The sequence below is a fragment of the Rhopalosiphum padi genome, chromosome 1 (genome assembly GCF_020882245.1).
Source record: "Rhopalosiphum padi isolate XX-2018 chromosome 1, ASM2088224v1, whole genome shotgun sequence".
NCBI lineage: Eukaryota > Metazoa > Arthropoda > Insecta > Hemiptera > Aphididae > Rhopalosiphum > Rhopalosiphum padi.
In genome coordinates this window covers 84,661,845-84,689,261 of record NC_083597.1, presented here as the reverse complement: position 1 = coordinate 84,689,261, position 27,417 = coordinate 84,661,845, and the positions used below count along the sequence as shown (strand labels likewise).

Genomic DNA, 27,417 nt, shown 5'->3' with positions numbered 1-27,417 from the left:
GTTTTCAACGCAGTTTTTTATGGTTTTTGTATTTTTTAGTTTTCCGTGTTATTTCATAATTAATATTAGGTGAATCCGATTCATTTAATTTATAATTAACACATTTTGTATTGGTAGAAATTTAACAAAATAAGATAATATGTGGATAATTCATAAAATGTTTATTACATTTATCTCTATGGCGAAATAATTCTAGTTTCCAATTCTTTAAATTCTCATTTCAACATCTATCAGCAATATATGTGTACTTATTAATTAGCTCATGCTAAATAATATCTCAACAAAGTATTATTATGCAATATGTTATAAAAATATTATATGCTGATGCATTATACAAACTTAAGTATGTTAATAAACATTAAACAGTTTAAGTATCATCATGATATGTTAATGAACAGGTGATAAAATAAATATCAGAAAGTGTAATATCATTTATTTTAATATTTTATTATAAACTTATAGGTACAAATTAAAATATTTAATATTTAATTTGTGTGTAAAGTCGTGTAATTAATTTACTTTACTATCGTTAAACTTTGATAAGCTTTCAAGAATAATATAGATAATTTAATAATATATACATTTTTATTGTTTACTACAGAAGATACAATAGATATTTATCAGAAAAAATATATTCTTATATTAACACAATATTTTTGTATAAAGTAATTAGTTACCTACTTACATTAAATATATAAATGACATATTTTATGTTTACTTTCAATAAATGGTATTGTGATGGTAATTTCATAACCTTTAGAAGATGAATTATAATTATTTTAACAACAATATTCTTTTTTAATAGTTGGTACTATCATTTCATATTATAACTATAATAGATAATTTACCAATCAATAATATGCAAAACACGACAGTGTTGCAAAAAATTAATTTTTTTGGAGTCTTTTACAAAAAATATTTTTTTTTTTTTCAAAAATCATAAATTATAATACAAAATTAATTTAAAATAATGATATATTTAGGGGAACAAAATTATTACTTAAAATAATTAGCTGAATTGGATACTAAATTTTATACATTTAAAATTAGTATCTATATGGATCATACATATTATATTTTATCCAATAGTTTTTTAAATATAATTTTGATTTATTATTCATCTTGATTTGATTGTTTGCTAGGTAGATCAACTGGTCTTCTTTGCAGTGGCCTTCGCTTGGATAACAAAGATGATAATTTGTTTGTAGACGATGGTGGTGCCTCAGTCGTGGTGGTCGTAGTAGACGAAGGTTGTTGTCGTTCGACGTCTTCTTCGTTTTGTAATTCCGCGTTTTCCTGTTCATTTTCTATTACTACTTTCACATCCTCAGATACTGGAGGCTCTTCAGTTTGAATCGATTTCTTTTTGGGTAACAAATTAGACAATAAATGCTTTCTATTTTGGCCAGTAACAGGAGGAGCTAGAGTTTGTTGTTTTGGTGCAAGTGGAGCTTGTTTTTCTGGTACTCTGAATCTAGATTTGTTCTTAAGCCTTGAAAGTGTGTCTGGTGTTGGAGTTGGGCTTGTTTCTTGTACTTGTTCCTGATAAATATAACAGACATTTAATTACACGCAAATAACAATTTAATACAAAATATACGTTAATTAGATACAAACCTTTTCTTCTACTTCATCTGGAGAACTTTCTATAATAGGTGCTTGAGTTGTGGATTGTACAGGGGCCGCTGTTGTTGATGAACCCTTTCCACCAAAATTCAACCTTAATCCTGGTCTCAATGGTCTAATATTTGGTCTCAGTTTACCTCTACAAAAATATATCATAATATTGTATTACTCAATTGTTGTGTTCTTTTTTTATAGCCTACTTTACTAAAGATAATAATAACTTTTCAACACACAGAGAATACGTGTGCCTAAGCAGTCTTGTTTGTCGCTAAATCTGTGTATCATTATTGTTTCATCGTTTAAGTACAATAGATACGAGTATATTATAATTCATTATTTTTATTCTATTTTATTTTAGTATACGTATTGTATTCGATATAACTAAGTGTCTTGAAAAATTAACATCAAATCCTTTTGTATTCTATCCTTTTTCATTTTATATTTATCTGTCACTGATACACAATACCAGAAATAGACACGTTTTATAGACTTATAGTAAGTTATAGACACGTAATTGTGCTATTAATAATTTAATTGTTGTAATAAGTAAATAACTTACCCGATAGCTTTAGCAGTTGTGGTTGTTGGCTCTGAAACTTCGAGTTCAGAAACACTGCTTTCATTCTCTTCTGTTACTTGCTGTACAGCTGGTGTTGTTATAGTTGTTGATGCAGATGTTGTAAATTTGTTTCTACTATTTTGTCTCCTCAAATTGGATCTGCAATATATTTATTATTATTTTATGTTTGAACTTTTAAAAATATTATTTGTTTAAAAAATAAGTTTATACCTTTCCGCAAAGTTAGGCTTTGGTGCTGCTGATGTAACCTCTACATTTTCATCAATAGGAACTGTGCTTGATATGGGTTTACTTGCACGTGTTCTTTGACGGCCGAATGAAGGTTCTAAAATAATTGTTTTATGTAGATAATTAACTCTTAATTTATAATTAAATTCTATGTATATTATCAATTATCATGATGTTTAAAATTGGTAAATAAAGTTTTCAAATACCTACTGTGAAAAAAATATAATACTATAGTAAATTACTTTGTGCTTTTGTTACTACTTCGCTTTCAGTAGTGGAAGACTCTTTATCGAGAGCGGCTGTAGAAGATTGATATCTCTTACTATAGATGGATCCCTATAAAATATAGTATAATAATTTAAAAAAACAAATAAACAATAATATATTGACATGGGTGTATAATATGTAATATATTAATATACATTATACCCATATTAAATGTACCTATCATGACGCGCGGTATTGTCATTATTAGTATGCTATTATCTATTTTACTATACAGATAACTAATACATTTATATCAGTTTTGTCTATTATACTAAGTATATAAAAATAGCATAATAATGTATTTTTCATAATATTATAGTCTCCGATTATATGAATTAATAATATCTCTACTAAGAGACATTATATGAATGTTTACCAACCAATGAAGTGTTTAAAATTAATGTACAGTTGTATCGTTCTTCACTTGAAGTAAATATTTTTAAAACACCCTTTTTACTGTAGGTAGCTTAAAATATAACGTATTTATCATAATTTCCAGTTATTTACAATACCACAATAATTCTAGTCTCGTCAGATTTGTCGTTAACTATTAAATTATTAAACCATTATATTACCTGTGTGTTCCGTTCTCGAGTAGGTTTGAATTTACGTCTTTCAGTGACCTCATCGGATGGCGGTAACTCAGTTGTCGTTGTCGTAGTAGTCGACGTTAATCCGTTCCTGCTACCCACGGAGCCACCTCGATAACGGCTACGCACAGGCCCAGATCCAGGAGCTTGACGTGCTGGTGCAGGTGCTGGAGTGGTGGTGGTTGTGGTAGTAGTTGTCGTTGTTGTCGTCGGAGCTTGTGTTGTGGTAGTTGTGGTCGTGGTTGGTGCCAGCCTCAAAGTAGTTGGATATTGTGTTTCGCTGTCCTCAAACCTCGTGGAATGTTCATTCGATAATATAGTGTTGGCCGTTTCTTCGCTACGTGTTTGCTGCAAAATGGCGTACAAGTCTACTGCTCCTTTGTCCGTCGACCCTATAGCAAATTCGATTGTTTTCTAAACATATTTTATGGAAATGATACTGCAATGTGCAGTTATTTCGTACCGAAATTCGATAAAATAAAAATATCGAATTTCGTGTAATTATTATTATTATTATAAGAGGACGTCACATTGTATGTTAGCTATGTCAAGACGTAGTAAATACTAAATAATATACTTATATATAAGCTTCAAGGAATAGTAAAAAAAAAACATATAAACGTTAAATTAATATTATGAACTAAAAATAATCGAAATCCTATTAATGGATAATATAAAAACAACAATTTTAATGTGACTTCCTCTTAAATTATGTAATGATTGATGATGGTTAATGAAAGACATAAATAAGAAATGATTCCCAATTTAATCTGTTTTATAAACATTATTGTCGCTTAGACAATTATACTATATATTAAATACCTACTAAAACTATATTTACTTAAATTTCTTATGGGAACTAAAATAACAACTATACACCTATGAATATTATCTTTAATAGTTGTCTAGTATAATTGGTAGATATAAAGTATAAATAATTCTCAAATTTCTGTAACAAAAGTATTCTTATTTTAAAAAGAGACTGGAGTATGTGACAGATAGTTTTCTTGTCATTCAAAAGTCAAAAATAAACATATTTTTGTTTCTAATCCATTTTCTTAATACATATCATACTATAGACCATAGTCGAGTTAGTTGCATGAAAAATTGATTAATTTAATAATACAATAGAATTAAATAGCCCAATCATGAACCATAAAATAATGTACAAGGAACCATTAGCTCACTATTGATTCATTAAATGTTTAGTGATTGATTTTTCATGCAACAAGGCTAGAACTTTTAACATCACATTTTTTTAAATTCAAATAATATAAATTAATAAATTAATACAATTTTAAAAATAATGCCAAAAATAGAAAATTATTTTAAAAGACTGTCAATATACTTAATGTATATTAATTTAATAATAATTTCAATAAAAATTATTACAATATCACTTCATAAAAATTATATTAATTTTTAGTTAAGAGTTAATTTTTTTTATCTTTAACTCAACGATTTATTTTGAAGACTCTATTAAATGTTTGATATTGGCGTGCCATTTTCTTTAACTATCTGGTGTTCACTGGTCAACCACCCGTGAACAATAAACCGAAGGAGAGGTTTTATACCCATAGGGCATAGGTACACAACAGGTGTATCCAATTCACCGATCACTATGATGACAATAAAATACAAGCTATACTTGAATAATAATTTAATTATTAATAATCATAACATAATCTAAAGTAATACTATAGGTACATTATTATGCATTTATGCAACGTTAGTATAAGAGATGAAAATAGTTAAGGCATTTGTTATTTAATTCATTAACGTAAAATGTGTATTTTAACGATATAAATATTATTATCAAGCACAATTATTAACTATACGGTTAAAATGTAAAGGTCCACAAGTAATTATATTGAAATACGACGATCCTCGTTAAAATTATTGTTAATTTAAGCATTTTAAAAGCTATATAAAAAACTAAAGCGATGTATTCATAAATACACAGTTAAAAAAAGCCATCCAATACGATGTCAGTATGATTAGTTGATATTAGCATACGTCCGTCGCGAACCTGCGGTATAACGTTGGGTGACGATCGTGACGACCTCGTCGGGGGTTAATGTTGTCGTCAATGATAACCCCTTAGTATCCACATCGGTATTGTCTTGATTCCGATCTAAGCTAACTGTTTCTGTTACAGATGCTACTGTTTCTGTCAGCTGAGTGTTATAAGCGTTATTAATAGTTGCTACTTGATCTGCTGGCATCGCGGTCGTTTGTACCACAGCATCTGAAAATATGTATTTTCACCAGTTTTAACCTCACACAGCCGCCTTGTCTTGGAACGTCCAATTGGCCTTCAAGATTAGATATTATCCACACACACACATACACACACACACACACACTCACAAATTCTCATTTACACATGTATACATAATAATTTAATAATTTATTATTAAAATACAAAATATATTTTATTCTGTACAAAAGTAGATATTATATTAGTTTTTAGAATTACGCCCATATAATATTATGCACTAATATAGTATAAACTGGATTGTCCTTCAACGCCCGTTATAAATATCATATAAAAATAAGTAAAATATTGTTTTGGTCAATTAACCCTTCTTCCACTAAATTAATCTTAAATGAAAATAATTTCCACATAATTTACTATAACCCAGATACTGTGCTATACTATGTAGTAAACACGTAATATTATAGCAATCTACGTGACGACATACCTAGGTATTTACAAAATACTTTTCTATTAAATACTATAGTATAATAATTTATCATTAATAATGTATTAGTCTGTATTGTTAGATATGTGTGTTTTACCTTTATGATTTTCGTGTCTTGGTGAAGTAGCCTGCGCGTGTTGGCCACTACTAGAATGAGTTCTAAAAGCACTGCTGTCCACCAAATCCAAACCTGGTTGGTGCGGGCCTTTTTAAATGTATTCGTTATCGTTAAAAAAAAATCATTCAGTAAGTAGATGAAAGATGATAAACTACTTTTACCATTATTATTCGCTCGTATACGAGTAATCGGGGTATCTGTAACAGGTACAGCCGTCGTAGCAATTTCCTGAGCAGGTTTTGAATTGCCACGAGATCGGACAGGGAATCTAGGGTTATGCGGAAGACGCTCTTCGGAAACTGGCGGCGAAGATGACGGAACTGATAGAGCTGCTTCAAGATTACGTCCAGAGTCCCTAAATAAAAAATGTGTTAAAATGTAATCTATTTTATATAGTTCGATAATTACGATCACACGCTTAAAGTTAGTTATTCAAAATGTATATTTTATGCATTATTGTGATAATAAAGTTATACAGAGTGATTCACCAAACATACGCATTGCTCACACCATTTTTTCCAAATAAATCAAATTATTCAAATTCAAATTTTTAAAATTTTAAGCATACTAAAATAATAAAGACCATATTTTCAAATACAGACTTAATTTTATTTTAATGTGAACCACATTTTTAATTGCAAAATTAATTAATAGTTTTTAATACTTAATAGTTTTTTTTATAAATATAACCATATTTTAATTTTAATTAACTCGATTATTTTTAACCATTAATAATAATACTTTATGAATAAAAATTTTAATTACCTATCTGGTCAATGTACATGAAATATACTTATATTTTCATAAAATATATAATAAGTGCCTTTAACGGTTGCCCTAAACTGCACCAGAGAATTGTAATCGTGGAAATACGGAATATCTTTATTCCTAGATGGCTAGGTTAAACAGAGAAAACAAATATTGATTTGACGGTCCCTTAAAAAGATGATTTTTATCAAACTGTTGATATGACATATGGGAATATAAATCGAAATTAAAATTCTAAAAAAATAGTAGGTAGGATCCGTGTTAAAAATTTAACTCTTTTCACTAAGGATTCATGATAATGAGTATAGAAGTTACGGAGACTATATTGATTTAAAAATCTTAATAATTATTAGTAATTAACATAAATCTATTAAAAATGTATAATTTCGTATATAATCGTCCAAGTATAATTAAATAAGTACTTACCTACTAGACTAAATATTATATTTATTTTATATACTTTATAATACCTAGTACCTACTTATAGTTACACTAAAGTCAAAGTTTTATAACTCTCAGAGACTACAATCGTATGAATTAGAAAAAGTTGAGGGAAGCTCCACCAATATAGGAATAATAGAAACAGTAATAAATTCATAGTTATGTAATTTTAAGTCATAGGTATTTTATAAAAACATAGAATACATGTGATAAATAGAAAATGTTTATTTCCTATAGGCTTTAATCATAGTTGCACGCATGAAATATGAATTGAATAATTTGAATATGCAATTTAGACTCAAGATATTATAGGTACCTAAATCCCACCATAGCTTAAAATTAAATACCCCATATGATGCCATCATTAAGTAAATAGAAGAATTATACTAGTAAGTATTATAAAAATGCCGACCTATATTCTATAGACCTAAAGTAATAATGTATAATAATAATTTAAACATTACAAACAAAAATGTAGGTAAGTAGGTTAGTAGTTAAATTAGTAGGTATGCTTAAAGCAATTAAAAAAAAAATACTGATACCTAGAAGCAGACTTCATTGATATTGTTGTTATGATTATTCATTCATTATACATTAATACGAATCGTGACTTAGATATATAGGTAGTTTAATAAACTTCAATTTGCCATTATTACATTGTATCTATGATCCTAAACAGTTACTTTATTTTGTTATTGTTTGACGTTTGAATACCTATTATAAAATTATTCATTAAATCATATTGAGATTTCAGATCTCAGTTAGATCTTTCGTTGAGTAGATAAGTGTAAGGTGTTACCTAGGTACCTAGTATGTAAATAACCAATATTAAGTATTTAAAAATATTTTCTTTTAATAATATTTTCTGGTAGACTACAGGCAGTAGATACATAGCCGCATAGGGATTTAACTTTTATCCAAACTTACCACATTGTATCATATTTAGTACTGAATTAAATCAAAAAATAATAAATAATAAATAAAATAAAATAAATAATATTATTTTCTATCCAGTTTGCGCCACAGCTATAAATTATTATTATTTAAATTCTAAAGCCGTAATTTGGTGTGTGTTTAATTTAAACATCGATGAGTTGTACTAAACGACCTTCGGCTATCGAGACGTTTTGTTGTGTAGACTCGTTGTCGATACAAACCATAATGCATAAGCTACAAGTTGTACCAACGCCACAATAAAATAATTTACGTATCTCTAACGTTCGAAAATGATAAGAGATAGATCAAATCACTCGGTGAAAAATAATGTGATACTGTGATAAATGAGTTAAATATTTTACAACAGCGAGTTTTCAATCATAAATTCATAATTAATGAATTGTTATTTTATTTTATTTTTACAGTGCATAATCGTAAAGTTATTTCTGTTTATTGTAATTAATTTAAAATACCAATGACGTTTCAACGAATTTTTAATTTTCTACCATGTCTACGATGTGTAACGTTTAATCGGACGTTTAACACTTTTGATAGATTACACAAAAGTCAATTGGAAAAATTAAAAAGTCTTAATAAGAGACATTTCAATGAACAATCAATATTTAATTTAAATACCAATGTCTCAAAAGATGTACTTCTATACAAATCATCTAGCGACAAAACATACAAAATGATCAGCGTGTTTTCTATAGTTCAGTTTGGTTTTTGGATTACAGTAGCTGATTCTTACAATGTCTTACTAAACAAAGAGCCCGACAATAATGAAAACCATCAGCCAATATCGTGGGTAGATAAAATAAAATCTCGTGGAAAAATAGCAACTCTTGGTATTCCCATTGCCTGTTTATGTATGGGTAAGAAATAGATTATTAATTTATTAAATTCTTATTAATTTAAAAACTGAAAATAAAATATTGTCATGTTTAAAGGTACAACATTAATTGCTATATGCTCTGTTTACACAATGAAATCTGTGAAAATGTTGGTTTTGTGTAAAGGAGGCGATCATTTGAGTATAACGTCTTTTGGTTTTTTCAATCGAAATATAACAACAACTATACCTCTTGAAACAGTAAGTATATTCAGTAACACTATTCTATTTGGAAAAAATGTTATCTAAACCCAGTATCCACAAATGTCAATGACAAATTTTCATCAATAATCATATGCTTGTCACATGTTTTCTGTCTATTAAATGTTTCTCTACTTCACTAATATAAATCGAATAACTAACATATCATGTTGTACTTACATAATTTTAAATCTATTAGTTCTATATTCTATGTATTTTAAATTAGAATATTGTGTATATTTTATTTTATGTGTCACTAGTATTATAAGATTATATTGTTTCAGGTTAGCTGTGCTGTTGGGAGAAATTCGAGTGGTCAAAATATACCACTCAAAGTCAAAGGAAAATGGTTTCACTATACATTAGATAAAAATGGCAAAATTTATAATCCTAAATTATTTGATTATACTGCAGGATTGAGTAGGAATGTATAAATTTTTTTTTTTTGTTAATTTATTGCATAGTACTACACATTTTGTTATTCTTATAGGTACTTACTTTATTTTACTATGATGTTCAGCAATATCATTAACTGCAAAGTTAGCATGTCCTTCAGGTTCTACTGTAGTAACAGTATGTTCTACCACAGACAACCTAAAATGTAAATCAAAATTAAATTAAATTTTATTGCAGATGTAAATTGAACTGTATGTTTTATAAATTAAAAAAAAAAAGAAGACTACTTGTATTACTTGACTATTATTTAATGAACTCTTAATAATATTTTATTATATGAATTATATTTATATTTTATAAATAAGATATTTTGAGTTAACATCCAAATGTATTTTTTGCTTCTAAGAAAATACTCCAATAAGAAAATAAATTTATTTTTAAATTTACTCCTAAGGAAAATAAGATAAGATTTATTATCATCTCAAAAATATAAAACATTTGTTTGTATAGGTTTTGGGTACCAATTTAAGAATTATATATTAATGTTACTAGATATAATTTTTTTTAAATACTTGTAAAAAAATGTTGGCCTATTTTAACAAAAAAAAACTAATTGGTGAGAATTTTTTTTAGCTTTGTTTAATTTTTCTGAATTTTACTATTTCCTAAGTCTAAAATTAGTTAACCTATACCCTGGCAAGCATAGGTTATTCTGTTCCCTGACATCATTACAGTGAATGTTTTTAATTAACTAGCCAACTATATGTAAACTCATTAAACCCAGAATAATAGTTCAATTTTTAAACCATTTCACATTAATAGAAACTTTTAAACAAATTTAGAGTAATAAAACTACATTTAAAATATAATGTGCCACATAATGATATTCAATTAAAATGATTAATGGTTATATTTTTTAACAATTATAAATTAGACACAACAAATATATTGCTATATAATATATTATAAGATTGTGAATAGTTGATACCGACCTGCCCTTGTTGGTATTTTGGACAAATTGATTTTCATCTTGTACAACAGCAGGTTTTTTTGGTTTGCTATTTTCTTTTACATCCTTGTGGGGTTTTGAACTGGTTGGTGGTGAATTTGATGTACTCTGACTAGCTGTGATTTGAAACAAATATTGTTTTAGATTTCAGAGATCAAAAAATGTATTCGTATATATTATACCTTTGGAACCGGGTTTTGCGTGTTCTTCATCCTCGTCATAATAGTAATAGACATACTCATATTCGTATTCTTGGCCGTTTGGTGCTTTTTTTATATTAACCCGGGACGCCTGAGAAGATGCTGAACCGACAATTGGTTGATTTCCGTACGGGGAATCCACGAAATCAAACAAGCCGTCGTCTTCTTTGTTATTATTTCTCGTTTTATCTTGAACTTTTGAAGGGTTCTGAGTAATCTCATCTTCACGCTTAATCCTAACAAAATACATTTTATTAAACAATATTGATTCAGGTATTCGATTGACCTACTTTAATTTGTTAGGCTTAGTGGCAAAAACTTCGTGAGTAATGGCTTCTGTTTCAATTGGTCCAGTATATTTTTTTTCTGGCCTTGATTTTCTTAATCCATCTTCATTGGATGGATACAACTTTTTATGCTGAATAAAAAACACAATACATAGTACTTATTATATTTAATTTAAATAAATGACACAATTCATGTATTTGTCGTGTTGACAAAACCGTTGTAACTTGTAACCCTCAAAGAAGGTACTAACTAGATTCAATTTTCTACTAGAAAAAGTGTCTCTAGACACGGAAAATATTGTAAAATAAAATAAATAAATATTAGGTACATACTATATTCATCGTATTGCTCGAAATCTTAAATTGTACCGAACACCTAATTAAATTTGACTTATAGCCATAAATAGGTATTTAACAAGATCACATGGTATTTTAATCGTTTTATGAAATATACTACTGAATTCTGAAATTTTAGATTATTGTTCCTTATGTGTTGTTGAGTTATTTTATACTCAAAATTAACTCGGATAATGTACCTATTTTAATACTATCACACAAACCGCAAAATTAATTTTACGCTAGATGAAACAGCGGTTTCGAAATAAATGTGAACATTTTTATTCATTGTATAATGCAATTATATAGTATTATAGTCATATAGTGGTATCCTTTAGGTTAAGCACCTATAGAGGTAATGTCAGGTAGACCTTTATTATAACACTATTAATGTTTAATGTATATGTATATAACACGGATAAGATGTTCCATTGCATTCGGTGTAAAATAAAAGTTTTCACGCAATAATAAAATCATTACATAAAATTATTACGCAGCGAACATAATAATATTTTCTTTTATTTAATTGCTGACCCGTGATATTTATAATGACTATTTTTATGACCCGCGTGACCCGCAGTAAGCATCTCTTAAAAATGTTTATATCTCTATGAACATATCGGTATACGTACCGCGTAAATTTTTTCTTCCATTGGCACAGAACCATCAGTGACTTCTTTTATGCCCGTTTGTCCTTCGTCTTGGATTTTCACATCCATATCGCTCTCTGCAATGAAAATCTCGTTAAAAATATATTTTATCGTTTTCTAGTGTGAGTTTTTTTTTTTTTTTAATTTCGTTTAAAATCCACAATTACAACACACCTAAAGGTACGCTATGAACGGCCGACGAAGGCATTCCCGTGTGTATGCTAACATATTCTTCTCCTGGTTTCGGTTCAGTGATGACTCTAACGAATTTCTTCCTTTCGTTCGGCACGGCACATGCAACGGCTAAAAGGCCGAGGAGTGAAAATAGCAAGTGATTTCTGTGCATTGTGTATGTTGTTTGTGCAGCAGTTCTATAGAACAAAAATGTAAGAATATAATTAGTTTTTTTCCGGTGCTTCGACGTTATAAGTACTCAATATAATATACCTAGAAAAAATCATAATAATGCGATTGAAAAATAATTTAGCCGATGTACTAAGTCACTAAGTGAATATTTTATTAATTGAACACTGATCAAAATAGCAAATACTGTAGGTCCGTACAACACCTAATCGCTATATCTATTACCTTATTGCTTATATTTCCTATAATATTTTCGTCTACGTATATTTATGTAAATATTATAATATTATAATATTATACAGTTAAAAGAAACATTAATTATAACTAACACGTATCTAAATTAGAGATAGGTATTAAAATATTAAATAAATACGCTTACCTATAGATACTTGCAAATATCTAAATAAAAACAGTGTAAAGTGTACACATTAATAACTTGTATACTACATACCATATGTCTTAAAAGTATATACTTTCTTACAAACTTATAGATATAGACTTTATAAGTAGATACTATATAAATATAATAACATTGTATCAACTATAAAGTTCTTACAAATTTAAATTTTCAATTTATCATCGTAAATACTTATGCAATATTTTTGTTTTCACTATATTTGAACAAAGTATCTTTGTATTTATTGTCTATAAACGTAATAATCTCCATAAATATCATACAATTATATTTTAAATCAAAAATTATACTTGATATTCAAATCACTAACAATTTGGTAAATTATGATTTATATTAAAAATTAAAATGATATATTTTTGGATTGAAAATAAAAAAAACTAACTCTCCAGAGTAGGTAGTTTTTATTAATATTAATGAGTAATGATTGAAATTTTATAAAAAATATTAAAATAATTTTACATTTTTAAATAAATATTGATAGTATAATAATTTTAATTGGAAATTAACACAAAATTCCTGTTGAGTTGTAGTTTCATTAATTATATTAAATAAATTTAAATTTATAGATATCACGCGTACAAATAAACTCAAAACATATTTGCTATAGTACAATTATAATTTTTTTTTATACATAGTTTTACACACAATTTTAAAATCTATAACACATAGTCAAAATCATTTGACAATCTATTATGTAATTTATATTTTATTGATTTTATTTCGTAAACGTTTTGTTTGAGGGTTTGTAGAATTTTTCCAATCTTTATTATATGTTCATAATTTTCCAATGTAGTTTTAACTGTCCATATTGTAACTTTTTGTGTTTGTTTGTCCCTCACGTTACACGTGATACCACATAAATAACACGACAACTCTTTAAAGCCGCTAGTAATGAGTGTAAACAACATATCTGACCAAATCAAATTCAAATCATTACTAATCCGATTAGTAACCACAATTACCCAAGCTCCTGCGCCTTTATTCGGTTCTTCTTCCCACATTGGCTGTATTCCATTTTTGAAAAAATAATAACTAGCTCCTAGGGGTAAACGAGAAGGCAATTTTGTTTTATTGTAGGCCTCGATAAATTCCGTAACCGTCGAAACTTCGAATAGCTTTTGGAAATTCATTCTCCAATCGTCGTCCTTTGCGCACTTATCTTTGTACCAAAATGTCCAGTTAAAAGATAGTGGGACATTAGCATAACGTGTCATACTTGAAATATATATTTATATTTGTAGTGGTGTAATAGATGTGGTAGTATTAGTAATAGTTGGTAGTAAAAGTATTTGTATTAAAGTTTTAAAATGTTTAAAATATAAAATACCCTAACCTTACAATTTAAAAATAACAAAATGTTTAATTTTCTGTGAAAAATTTTATTTATTTAATATTAAAAAAACAAATAGTAACATGTAAATATACATACGCGTGTTGATAAATCTATTTTATTTTATTTGTAGCTAGTTAATAATAACTAGCTATAGTGAATTATAAATCATATAATATAATATAGTCTTACAGATGATTGATCGAAAACATATGTACATAATATTATCCAGGTATATTATGTCTATAGGTACCTACGTGTTTGTAAATAAAATATTTAATTATTTGTTATTGAATACAGTTAATAGTGATAACCAATAAAATAAGTTTAGTCGATATTATTCAGAAATACTTAAGAAGACGCCATACCCGCATGTGTTGTCGTGGTACTAACGTATATCATAACAAATTTGCGTTCAGCAGAATACATTTTGTGATGTTAGCTTTAATATTAGAGTAAATTTACCTATTATCAAATTTAAAGGTAAAAATATTATCTAGAAAATAACATAAAATACTTTTATTGATATTATCATTTTAAAATGAGTTATAGCTATGTAAAATATTACAACTTTAAAATGATAATATCAATAAAAGCATATATCATTTTGATATTTTCTATATAATATTCTTACCTCTAAATTTGATAATAGTTAAATTTACTCTAATATTAAAGCTAATATCACAAAATATGTTCTGCTGAACCCTAATGTGTAATAATTAGAGTCCGGATTCTTATGCAAAAACATATTTTTAACAAACATAATATGCTGTTTGATGGGAGTAAGAGATGTTTGCATTTCATAACCTGTAAAATCTGTCAAAAAAGTTTTTTTTACATATTAATGCATATTTTTACTTCTGAGAATATTTCAGAATATTTTAGTTTATGGTACATATTATAGAATATTTTAGCATATTTCCGTAATATTGGATTATATTAAAGGATATTCAACATGTATAAGACAATAATCACGAACTTTACTCCGGAAAATTTGGAAAAATAAATTATTGTACATTAATTTAAAAACATTGTATAATATTTTTTCTTTTATGTTAATGTATTGCATAATGTAACATAAGATATAATTATATAAATAATGATAAATTATAAATTCATTATCATAATTAATAATCATATTGCATTTTTTTTTTTTTTTACTTATTAGTTAGTATTATCAATATTTTTCAGAATATTTTTGGAAACACTTCATCAATTTTAGCTGCATATAAACATCATATTTCATGAAATATGATGACTTTAGATTTTAACATAACATGTGCACGGGGAAATAAAAAACTTAAACTACTATACATGGAATATGGATATTATTCCAATTCTCTTTATTGACTAATAACTAATTACTAATAATCACAATATATATATTTAAAAACCAATAACAACTTACAGCTACTTTTCATGATAAAAATAATAATAAATTATAGAGCAATTTATAACTCCTATTTTTCTAATTTATAGAATGTATAGTATTATTATTAAATAGGTATCAATTTATTATATATATATTTTTTTTTAATTAAGAAAATGTATTGATTTTTCATGGTACACTTGGTAAGTACAGACTTTTTAATTTTATTTTTCGAAATTTATTTTGACAGTGTGCATTTAAAAACAATTTCTAGAGAGTAATGGGTTTCTCAAATCAATAGGTCCCGGAATCGTGCGTCCCCTGGTCCCCCCTTTAATCCGGCCTTGCTCAATTTCCAAATAATAATATAATTTACCCTCGGGGATTTCTACTTAAATTGTTTCTCTTAAGACAGACTCTCACACAACGTTAGTAGTTAGGTACCTACTTGAATTAATAATATTCAATGGTAAAATTATAATAAATGCTATAAACACATGGTGATTATAAATAATTATAATAGAATAAAAGATTTATTTTATGATTTGAAAGTTACCAATTCTATTGTACGAAGTTTTTTTAGTTATTAAATTGACTAGTGCTGAGTGCTCTATAATAATGACCGACCGCAAATAAAAGTAGGTGAGATTATTCTAATGTAATCTAACGAGGCAAGAGCCAAGGACTAACGTAAATAATACATTTTTACTCCATGACATCCCCAGTCTATTCAATTACTTAAGAACATTTCTAGGGTTGTTTTTAGGTAAAAAAAAAACACCGGAAGTATTTCTTGTAATATTTGACTACTCATATAATTATTATAATAGATACAATCAAATCTTCTAACTTATATGTAGGTAGTGAAAGTTTCTAATAAAAAAATAAACATATTTTCTCGTTCTTATAGTTATTGTATTTGTTAAGTATCCAAATTCCAAAGTCTACAGCATGTCACTCACATAATGAGCCAATAATTTATGATATAATTTAATAATTGAATATCGACCAAAGCTTTCATAAATATCTATATATATTATATACATTATACAAACGTAATAGTTAAATTATATATTCAATTATGTCATGTATGATGTTTGGTCGTTTGGATAAAAGTGAAAAAAAAAACAATACGATTACGCGATGTTTAACATTTTAACCACGTCATAATAATACCAATAATACCTACATAATGAAGATATGTGCAATGTTTTTGGATATTTACCAAGTTTTTTTTGATTTACGCCTGATGTACAAAATACATTATCAGTTTATTTATCGCAATCGAATCATCGTTGGCATTAACAAAAATGACCATAATATGCATTGTATAATAAGAAGGTGGAGTAATATTCGTGTTCTAACATAAAACACGATTAGAATAATATATTATTGGAATAATTTTTTATCGTTGAAATGCATAAAAATCATATATTTTTAATACCATATTTATTATAAAAGCACTGATCATTTTACTTTAAAGACTATTCGTATTTTATAAATATTAAGTTGTATTTGCTTTCTTTGAATGGTTTAATTAATAATTATAAATTATACTAAATAGTATACGAAGTCATCTTGTTTTTCTATAATTTTAATACAGATTTTCCCTTAAGTCAGATATTGAAATCGTAAATAATAAGACTTTTGTAAAATTAAACACTTAATACATACAGTTGGACAATTTTTTTTAACTATACTAATTAAATACCTAATATCATAAACTTGATTAATGTAATTAAATTTAAACATCGGTAAACAAAATGTACACTATCCATTATCCAATAAGAAAATTAACTGACAAGTAGGTATCTATGTATAATTTATATTATAACTATAGTGATTAAATTGCATACGACTATATTCAAATTGATTAATAAGCATCTATTCATCACATTTGATAATTTTTTTATATTGTTATTCAAATCATTTTTGCGGATCATTAAACTACTGATAGCGTCTATATGTATAATTTCCATTCTATATATATACAATGTATATAATACATACATAATTATATTTTATAAAGACAAATCGGCTGTGTTGTAATAATTTATAAAACAATATTATTTTAGATCGATACGTAGTTAATTTTTTTTAATGAAATATAACATGGAAGTAATACAATATAAAAACGCTCTGCAACAAATAAAAAATATTTGTCTCGAGGTTATTGGGCTTCTAGAACTTAGATCAAGGTGCTTCCTGGCTTTCATTTAGTTTTTTTTACAAAGAAATGTATTATGGACAATTTACGATATACATAATGTATAAGTATATTATATACCTAAAATTGGAGTAGTTTTATAACTACTCCATGTTTAGTTCCATATTCTTACTCCTGATCCATAAATTATTATTAATTATTATTAACATTCGTGTTGACCTTTTATATTGATCAGAAAACATTAAAATTAGAAAATAAAATATGTTATACATAATAATACCAATAAAATACCAGGAAATCATCCGACTACATTAATTTTATTAATATAATATCTATAATTACATTTGCATATTATATTTAGCTATTAGCTATTGTAATATACATATATGTTATTTTATTTGCAGATTATACCTTATAAAGACTGTAATATATAATATGTAAAACACGTTTTGCACATATGACGCATAAACAGGTGGGTATATCTACTTGTCATTATAGTTTTACAACAGTATTGCACAAATAGCAGCGCCAACCCTTGAAAATAAAATGCGCAACGTTTACTGTAGGTATGTACATATGCACACATCACATATAGTACCTATGTATTATAGAAGTTGAACCCATATTGTTCAGTCATGCGTAAACTTTGACCCGTTCCGTGTGTTTCTATTCTGATATCATTATGTATTATTAAAGATGAGGCTGCACCATCAATCCATCATTGCTTGAATCCTTTCACTTTAAGCTTTCTATACATCGGATTCGATACAATCCACAGTTCGAAGTCGTCGCGCGCAAGCCACAATGAATTCACAATGACAATGCTACATAGGTATAATATAATATTATATTAGCAAATTCACATTCGCGTTCCACCAACACTTTTCAACCAAAAAATCGTGCTGGTACTATGCTTAAAAAACGATTGACGAATTATATGAAATTAGTCATAAAGACTTACGTGCAAAATATGACAGTATAATTTGTTAAATATATACATACGATTTAAAATTTAAAATAGTGGTAGGTACCTAATACCAGTAATACCATTGATTATAGAATAAACTATTTAATAATCAATGCTAATACCTATATAATATATCACCTTCGGTGATAGCTGTTTATATATTAAACATGATTTTATGTATATTGATATGTGTGTGTGTGTGTGTGTGTGTGTGTGTGTGTGTGTGTGTGTGTGTGTGTGTGTGTGTGTGTGTGTGTGTAAATAACACATATTATTCTAACTCTTCACCATTTAACGTTAAGTACTTTGTACGTACACTTTTTAATTATACGCAAGGGTTGATTTTTTTATCACTATACTGGCGTTTTCTACATAAAATTATGTTTTTTGAAAAAAATGCTCTTATATTATTTGAGATTATTATAATATTTATAGCACACAATATTTAGATAATAAAATAAAATAAAATATACTTATTGTTATTTTTTATCATAATAATATTTTAAATTTTTATTAACAACATAAATCTTATATTTTATTTTATATTCCTAAGTAAAAATGTCCATACATAAAAATAACCGTAACAATATAATGAATTAATTATAAGTATTTAAATAGTATAATAGTCGGAGTGGTATTTATACCGCAAAATATTGGTCCACTACTACTGAAATAATCAACTTGTGTGTGATATATAACATACTACGGTCGCGTTTCGTTGTTTAGTATATACTATAGGTATTGTATACACATAACGTTAAAATATAATAATAACTACAGCAATATATTATAATTATGTTTATATTGGATCGACCGTCTAGGTACATTCACATATTATATATATATATGTAGACATGTGTGTATAGTATAACCACTGCAAAAACGAATTCAATATCGTTAGGTAACACACAGCTCCCTAAGTACAATAGCTACAGTGCCGCAAACAATATAAAATATCTACGTGGAGATAATAATTGCACAACTCCCCAATACATATACCATATATTTTTATATATACAACGCCTACAACCTATGTTATATACATACAATACATATATATATGTATACGTGGCACCAAGTACTTATCCCCCGCGAGTCGTTCGTGTGCTTGTTATAATAATATATAAGACATGGCTGATATATTAATGCGTCACGAAAGAGCGTTTCCTAAATGCTTACAATATAGGTTAAACGGTGATTATTATTTTTTTGACAATCGGTGGATATAAAAAGCTAAACGCTTACAGCCGTACAGGTATACATTTAAGACTGAATTATACTCAGACAGCACACGTGATGTGTATAATTTGAAAAATAATACGATTTCAGCACCTGCAGGCTACAGTACTTACTGTGAATTTTGAAATTTTATATTGTCAAACGCCAAAAATCAAAACCAAAAAACATTGTTACGAGTTTTAGATATACTCGTGATGATAGTACGGCGGACAATATCATATATTTGAACATTATTAACATTATTATAAAATTATATACCTATTTATACCTACACAAAACAGCTACATCAGCTGTTTATATTATGTTTATTGGTTCATTGCGCTCGCGTGTCTGCAACGCGATGAATACAAATGCTGTGGGGGCTGACGGGTATAAACGAGTTACCTACCGATATAATAGAAAGACAAACAATAACCATATTGCTTGTGTGATATTGTTATATACTTGAATTTGTCTATGAAGTCAACGGTGGTGTGCGCGATCATTGACCGCGATCATACACAATAACGGACACGCGTGGCGCGCGCCTCGTCGGATCTTCTGACTTTAATATTACCATTCATTATAGAATAGTCTATTCAATAATCAATGATATTACTTTGACAGCCCCAAGGGCTAATGAAATATTGTTATGGCGATTTTTTTTGCCCTCCTTAATCAAATTGTCTGCTCCTCACTGGTGTTATTCGTGTGTGTGTGTGTGTGTGTGTGTGTGTGTGTGTGTGTGTGTGTGTACAATATAATATTGGTAGGTAGGTACAAGAGGTTCTCAAACCTTAATTTTTCGGACCACAAAATGTGTATTGCGGATCACGATAATTTTTAATGTATTAATATTTTAAATTATATTCTTCATCACCTCATAGGAACTAGAAACCAAAGTTTTAATGCATCACAGTTTTCAAACCTCTGATATTATATACTGTCTAGGTTATCTATGTATATAGCTAGAGATTGAGACGAAGGTAATTTAGTTGACTGATACCGGTCTAAGAAAAATAAACCTTTTTATAACTTCCCTTTAACTCAATAGCTGAACAAACGATTTTAGGTCCATACCATAGAAACAATAGTACGAAGCTGCTGTCTATTATAGATATAACGAGTGACGATTGACCAAAAGTCTTGAAAAATAATAAGGATAATACGATTATATACACATATATAGCACATACACTACACATACAGGTATATACCGCGGAATTTATATTATTGTTGTTATACAACGCTAACGAAAACGAAATACTAATGTGGAATGTGTGTGTACAGACAAGTATAGTAATAGTAACCTATGTTATCTATGTACAAGTATTGTATCCATTAAGCCTCTTATTTATAGGTATACTTATAAATTATACAAATGCATACGGCTTAATTCATTGTTATAATGTTCAAAATTATATCTCATACCTATATATACACCAAAATTTGATATAATAAATAAAATGGTCAAAACTGTACTTCCTGTTGGTCAAACGGTAGAAAGTGATAGTTTTAATAGTATAACATCCTCCTCCAGTTATATACATAATAATATTATACACCTATAGGTACGGCTGTACATTTATATATATTGCATATATTATTGTATATTATTTACGCATATATTTTTGTTTTATAATAATCTACGAACGGGAACGCCGGGTGAGTTGTGAAAAGTTGACAATCTGGTTAATCGGAAATTCGGAATTTAAAGGTCAACTGGATTGTTAAGGCGAGAAAAAAATACGTAATAATTCAAGTGTGTATACTGTATAATATATACCTATATACGCAGAACGTAGCAACCACGGCGCCTACAGCCGTATGTATTTATGCGCACAACAAGCTCATAGCTGTTGTATAGTCTAACGATATACCCCGAAAGACTATTAACCCGTCTAAAGTTTTTAGTTGTAATAATACATACATATTAGATATATATATCAGGGTTGTATTTTAATTTTTAAAAACCGAAAATGTATATAATAATATATACTATTTAATTTATAACGTTATTGTGCAACGAAAGTGAAAATTTAAAATTCAATAATATTTATTATTACGTGTTAATGATATCGAACGATACGATGTATTGCGGTACGGTGATGATGCTCGCAGACTGGCTGCGCATGTACGCTTATCGCTTCATCGCGAATATCGCAAACACATATTTCACTTGTTATTCTATACACGTTTCAAGAGATCGTTTTAAATTTTTAAGTTATAAAATATATCATTACAGCTGGTGTTAATGGCCGGTAGTCAGGGCCGGTGACCCGGTGCTAGTCGCATTAATAAAATTTATCATACGTAGTTTTTACAAATAGCACGCGTTATACATGAAATAAATATTAATTTATCGGATGTAAAAATGTCACCGACAAAAAATCCGAGCTATTATAATATGACTGTAATAATACAAATATACTATAATTGTGTCGGATGTTTTATAAAATATAAAAATTGGAAAGCAAATATAATTAAACACATATAATAGTAATAATTATCAAAGTAAATGGTGTGTAAAAATTTAAATTATATAGATAGTTGGATCCTATTAATATATTTTATTCACACCATAAATCAGAACTTTTCAATTTTATTCTACGAATGAAAACTGTAGTAATATCATGTCATCAAGTTCTACAGGATCATAAATCAAAAAAAAAAACTAATTTTACTTTTGTAGCGCACACAAAGATTTCATTTGTATTTTATAAGCGGTTCACAATATATTAACCAAACGATTAATTATATGTAAACATTATATTCATTAGAAAAATGTACAATGCATAAGTCACTCTGATACTTATGCATAAATTATTTTGTTATCCGGACGAAACAAATATCGTACCTATATGCTCCTTAGCGGAGAAGGCGTCAACCGCAACAACACGTGGTGTCGTATTATAATACATCAACAATATAATAACTGTCATTGTTGTTCATAATTTTCGAATCGAATGGAAAATGGGCCGTGAATTCACACAAAAAACGTGGGTTTGTTATTTGCATTGTTTATTTTATTAAACATAATTGTACTTTTCGTGAACCACAGTATAGATAGATACCGCTGCAGAGTGCAGATGACGCAGTACGTACATTTTTCAATCGTGGGAGTATATATTTTTCTCCGCAACTTCGCGTACGAAACATGTATTCCTACATATATTGTATAAAAATAATAAACATAGTACAGTAATGCTATTTATAGGTACAATATTAACGATTTGAGTATTTGACCCCTGCGGATTTCTCTACCGAGTTGCTGCTGGGCTTTGTGGACATAGTCCGACAGACAGTGGTAGATTTTGGATCTCGCATCCGGTATGTATAATAATATATGCTCAGAGACACGGCTATAACCACGTGATTAATGACAGTTTAAAAACGGCTCGAATGCAAATAACTCAGACTAGAAAGTTCATTTTGGGGATTAAATCGCATTCCACGAGTTTGTTTGTGTGTGCGTGTATCTCGAAATATTGTTCACGATAATATAATATTATAATAATGGCGTCACATACCTACGCCGGTTATATGTACCTACAGCGAATGCCAGTGATTCAGCAAATATTTATTTTTTTACATTTACTTAATACCTACTTAAGCTATTAGAAGCACATGCGGTGTTTGTGAATTATGAAGATGTTCAGCGTTATATCATTATTTAAAAACTTTATTGTATAACTCTTCATTTTTGTTGTTATAATCGAGTTGGGAGGGGATAATGTGTTACCGAAATGTTTATAATCGAACAAGTATTTTTTTCAAACGATTGCGAAGTCACACAATATATTATAAACACGTTCTATTTAAATATATTTTAATACTTAAGAATACATATAGTATTATAGAATACATTGCATATACAAATTTATGTATATAAATTATTTAGTTTAGTAAGTATAATACATTTTAACAAAAATAGTTTCAACAAAAATATCTAAACATTTATTTAACGTAGATATTTATAAGTAAACGTACTTTAAGTTAATAATTGTTCAATACATATAAATATACAATATATGATATGTATGATATTTATCAATAATTTAACAATCGATTAGACTTCAATTTATGCAAAGTGAAAGTAAAACGATACAAATTATAATACAAATTATGTTCTTTTACATATAGGTAGGTACAAAGTGTTCCATAATGTTCAAATATTTTCAAGTAATAATTACTGCAGACATTCTATTACCTCTCTATTAAGAAATATATAGTAGGTACGCGTGAAAAATATGACACAAACATTATATTAAACTGAGTGAAAAGCTGCAATTATTGTACCTGCTATGTACAATAATATTTATATTATAAAAATAATAATTTTCAACGTTAATTAGGTATATTATTTATTGTATTTAAAATGTTTTACAGTAATATTTTTTTTTCCATAAACCTATTTTATTTGCATATTCATTACCTAATAAACCATTGATAAATATAAACTGCAATGAATTTATGACGAAAATGATAACTTATAGTTACATTGTTACATACATACAAAATAATTTTATATAAAAATGTACAGTAGTTTTTTTTATTTATCTCATAGAATATTTTATTTATAATAACGACAGTTTAGTGTGATAATTGTGTATGATTATATCGCTTTTATTAATTATTAACTTTATTATTATTATTTTTTTAATTAAGATTTAGAGAAATCAAGTACCTACGTAAATTAAAATCAAACGTTGGCTACGGTTGTTGGGTACTTATTATAGATTTCGTTAAACATTACTTTTTGTGTAATAATTATGTCATATATCAGAGTTAGCCTAAATGTGTTTTTTTAACAGTCGTTTTAATATTACATAACCAATCACAAACGAATATAAATCTATAAATAAATGATCTATTTTCTTCCAACTCGTGTTGTTCATTAATGTATTACTATTATTATTGATAAAGAAAAATTATTAATCTAATAAATAATTATAAAATTATAAGAACTACAATATTGACTATAAAAATTAATTAGTGATCTTAATGATGCAATACCTATGCATTACCATTAAACTTTCGGTTTTGTCAACAACACATAGTATTTTCGATATGTACCTATTATTATATATTATTATTACCGTCATCACTTTTGTTCAGCGTCAAAATAACAAGATTAATATATTAGATCGTGTTTACAACACGTGAACAAAAAAATCAAACGCTTCCCTGCACCGTGAAGATTCAAAAGAAGTTGCGCATCACCTTCTTTGGCTACCGGTCAGGCGGCAGTCATGGTCGTTTCGCAATTTAAAAAAAAGATTTAAAAAAAACGAATCCACGTGTTTGACTGGTGGTTATGTTATGAGAAAAAATGTAAGAAAATAAAACCGGAATTGTTGTCTATCACTTATAGGTAACATATAGTTATGTCACTGAATGTATACATAAGTACTATGCATATACTATAAGTTGGTACGTATATACATAAATGACATTCCGATTTTATGAATAATATCAAAACGCGTGATATTTTCTGTTTATGGAAAATTTTCCATTATCATGATGGTTCATATATATATATATACGGAACCGAATAATTTTTTCGACCGGAAAATACAGCAACGAGTATACACACTTATTATATTTTATAGGTATATATATACGATTACGGATTATTATAATATATATAATACTATGTTATTATTAAAAACGTAACAGCCGCGCAATAACCGTTTCGATTCGAGTAGAGGTAATCCGAACGGGATGCTAGCGTTAAAGTCTCCCGGCGACACATTATTATTATGTAACGCATATAATATATTTATATTTTATAGGTAGGTAGGTATACACATAATAAACGCGCGGTAATGTTGACTACCTCATACGCGTTTCGCTATTTCCAGACTAACATGAAAAATAAAATAATGTTTTTAATTTATTTTACTCATATTATTAGAAACGTTATGTTACAAAATTCTGTAAGACGCCAAATAACGAAATTTGGTAATTTTTTTCCCCCGTTAATTTATACCTATTACACTGCACGCGGTGTTATAATCGACAGCGGTGATGACGATTGACGTAAAAGTTTGCACCTTCCGCTTTCTAAGAGGGAAAGCAAAACGCACGCACACCTTCACTGTATAGTCACCGCCGCATAGGAGCACGTTGCGGTTTTGTCGTGCGTTATAGCAAAACCTATATACCTACGAGCTGCACGCCAATATAGGAAACGGCGGGCGAGTGAATAAAAACAAAAACTATTCCATAACTACACAATATATAAATAATATACGGTATGTGTCTGAAAGATGTAACATATTTAAATGTAATTTCAATGTAAAATGCAATAAATTCTCTAGATTCTTCCTCCCTTGATATTATAGAGACGCACTTATAATAAATCACCACCCACACCACACATAATATTATAACCTGCTGCAGCGTGTTCTATGTGTGTAGATATGAAAAACATAGCCATCATCGGTTCTTATAATATATAATATAAAAATAACACAAGTAACTACACATATATACGTAACACTACACGAAAAAATATTATAATAACATTATAAAGGATAAATTGAAAACGATTTAAGGGTAGATGGTGCACTTTTAGGTACTTACTTGGCTGGTGTGCAGCGCAGTCCGGCCGACAGAGCTCTGCAGAGACGAACGATACGGCGTTATCGCGCGCGCGCGTACAGCTGCTGCAAGTGTGATGTATATAGGCGCGCGGTCGACGACGTACTGACACGACGATGGTGCGATGATATGATAATACTATTCCGACGACGATAAATGTGTATGCCTATACCGTGACGGTCGAGCGTAATGCGTAGTAGTAATATATGTAATATGCGATATACCTATTGCACGATGACTGTGTGCAGTGTGTCGCCACAGGAATATAATATGCGACTGCGGCGGTGTTGCAGCGGCGACGGAGGACTCGTCAGGACGTGCAGTTCATCTCGTCGAGCAGCAGCACCACAACTATAATACGACTACGCTCGTGTGCGGGGCGGCGACGGCGACGGAGGCAGCGGCGGCGGGTTTGACGGTCGGCGCGCGTCCGCGAAATAATGCAATGCGTTCTCTTGTTGTCTTGCAGTAGTGGCGTTGGTGTGTGTGTGTGTGTGTGTGTGTGTGTGTGTATGAATTTCTATGTGTATTAGTCTGTGTATGTGTACGTAATCGTCGAGTATATATGTAATATACAATATCACTGTATGGTCGCTCGTCTCCGGGGGGGTATGACGCACTGGCCGCCACCACCGAGATCATATATTGTCCCCCCGTGAGCGTGCGACATTTAGGTGGTATATATTGTTGTACCGCTGCACAGGAGACGCGAGGTGCCGGGGCCGACGCCCTCCCCTCTGTACTTATACACG

General features: G+C 28.5%; 3 protein-coding genes across 4 annotated transcripts; 1 reads left to right on the top strand and 2 right to left on the bottom strand.

Annotated features, from left to right (window-relative positions):
* Positions 1-416: 416 nt before the first annotated feature.
* Positions 417-27,096, bottom strand: LOC132932063 (mediator of DNA damage checkpoint protein 1-like). Of its 2 annotated transcripts, XM_060998262.1 has the most exons (16): positions 26,648-27,096; positions 12,405-12,601; positions 12,213-12,307; positions 11,248-11,375; positions 10,940-11,193; positions 10,741-10,873; positions 9,851-9,946; positions 6,276-6,469; positions 6,094-6,201; positions 5,321-5,539; positions 3,277-3,683; positions 2,677-2,770; positions 2,417-2,531; positions 2,186-2,344; positions 1,618-1,765; positions 417-1,542 (listed from the first exon to the last, which is right to left on the bottom strand). In XM_060998262.1, the coding sequence occupies exons 2-16, from the start codon at positions 12,574-12,576 to the stop codon at positions 1,114-1,116; spliced, it is 2,751 nt and encodes a 916-aa protein (XP_060854245.1). In that variant the 5' UTR covers positions 12,577-12,601; positions 26,648-27,096; the 3' UTR covers positions 417-1,113. The 2 variants fall into 2 exon arrangements, with proteins under 2 accessions (XP_060854245.1, XP_060854254.1); XM_060998271.1 differs by lacking the exon at positions 5,321-5,539.
* Positions 8,595-10,040, top strand: LOC132932078 (transmembrane protein 223). The gene is made up of 3 exons (XM_060998282.1): positions 8,595-9,134; positions 9,210-9,352; positions 9,637-10,040. Exons 1-3 carry the CDS (start codon positions 8,735-8,737, stop codon positions 9,784-9,786), a joined length of 693 nt encoding a protein of 230 aa, XP_060854265.1. The 5' UTR covers positions 8,595-8,734; the 3' UTR covers positions 9,787-10,040.
* LOC132917569 (eukaryotic translation initiation factor 4E-like) lies at positions 13,665-14,850 on the bottom strand. The gene has a single exon (XM_060978365.1). The coding sequence runs from the start codon at positions 14,220-14,222 to the stop codon at positions 13,665-13,667; it is 558 nt and encodes a 185-aa protein (XP_060834348.1). The 5' UTR covers positions 14,223-14,850.
* Positions 27,097-27,417: the final 321 nt, after the last annotated feature.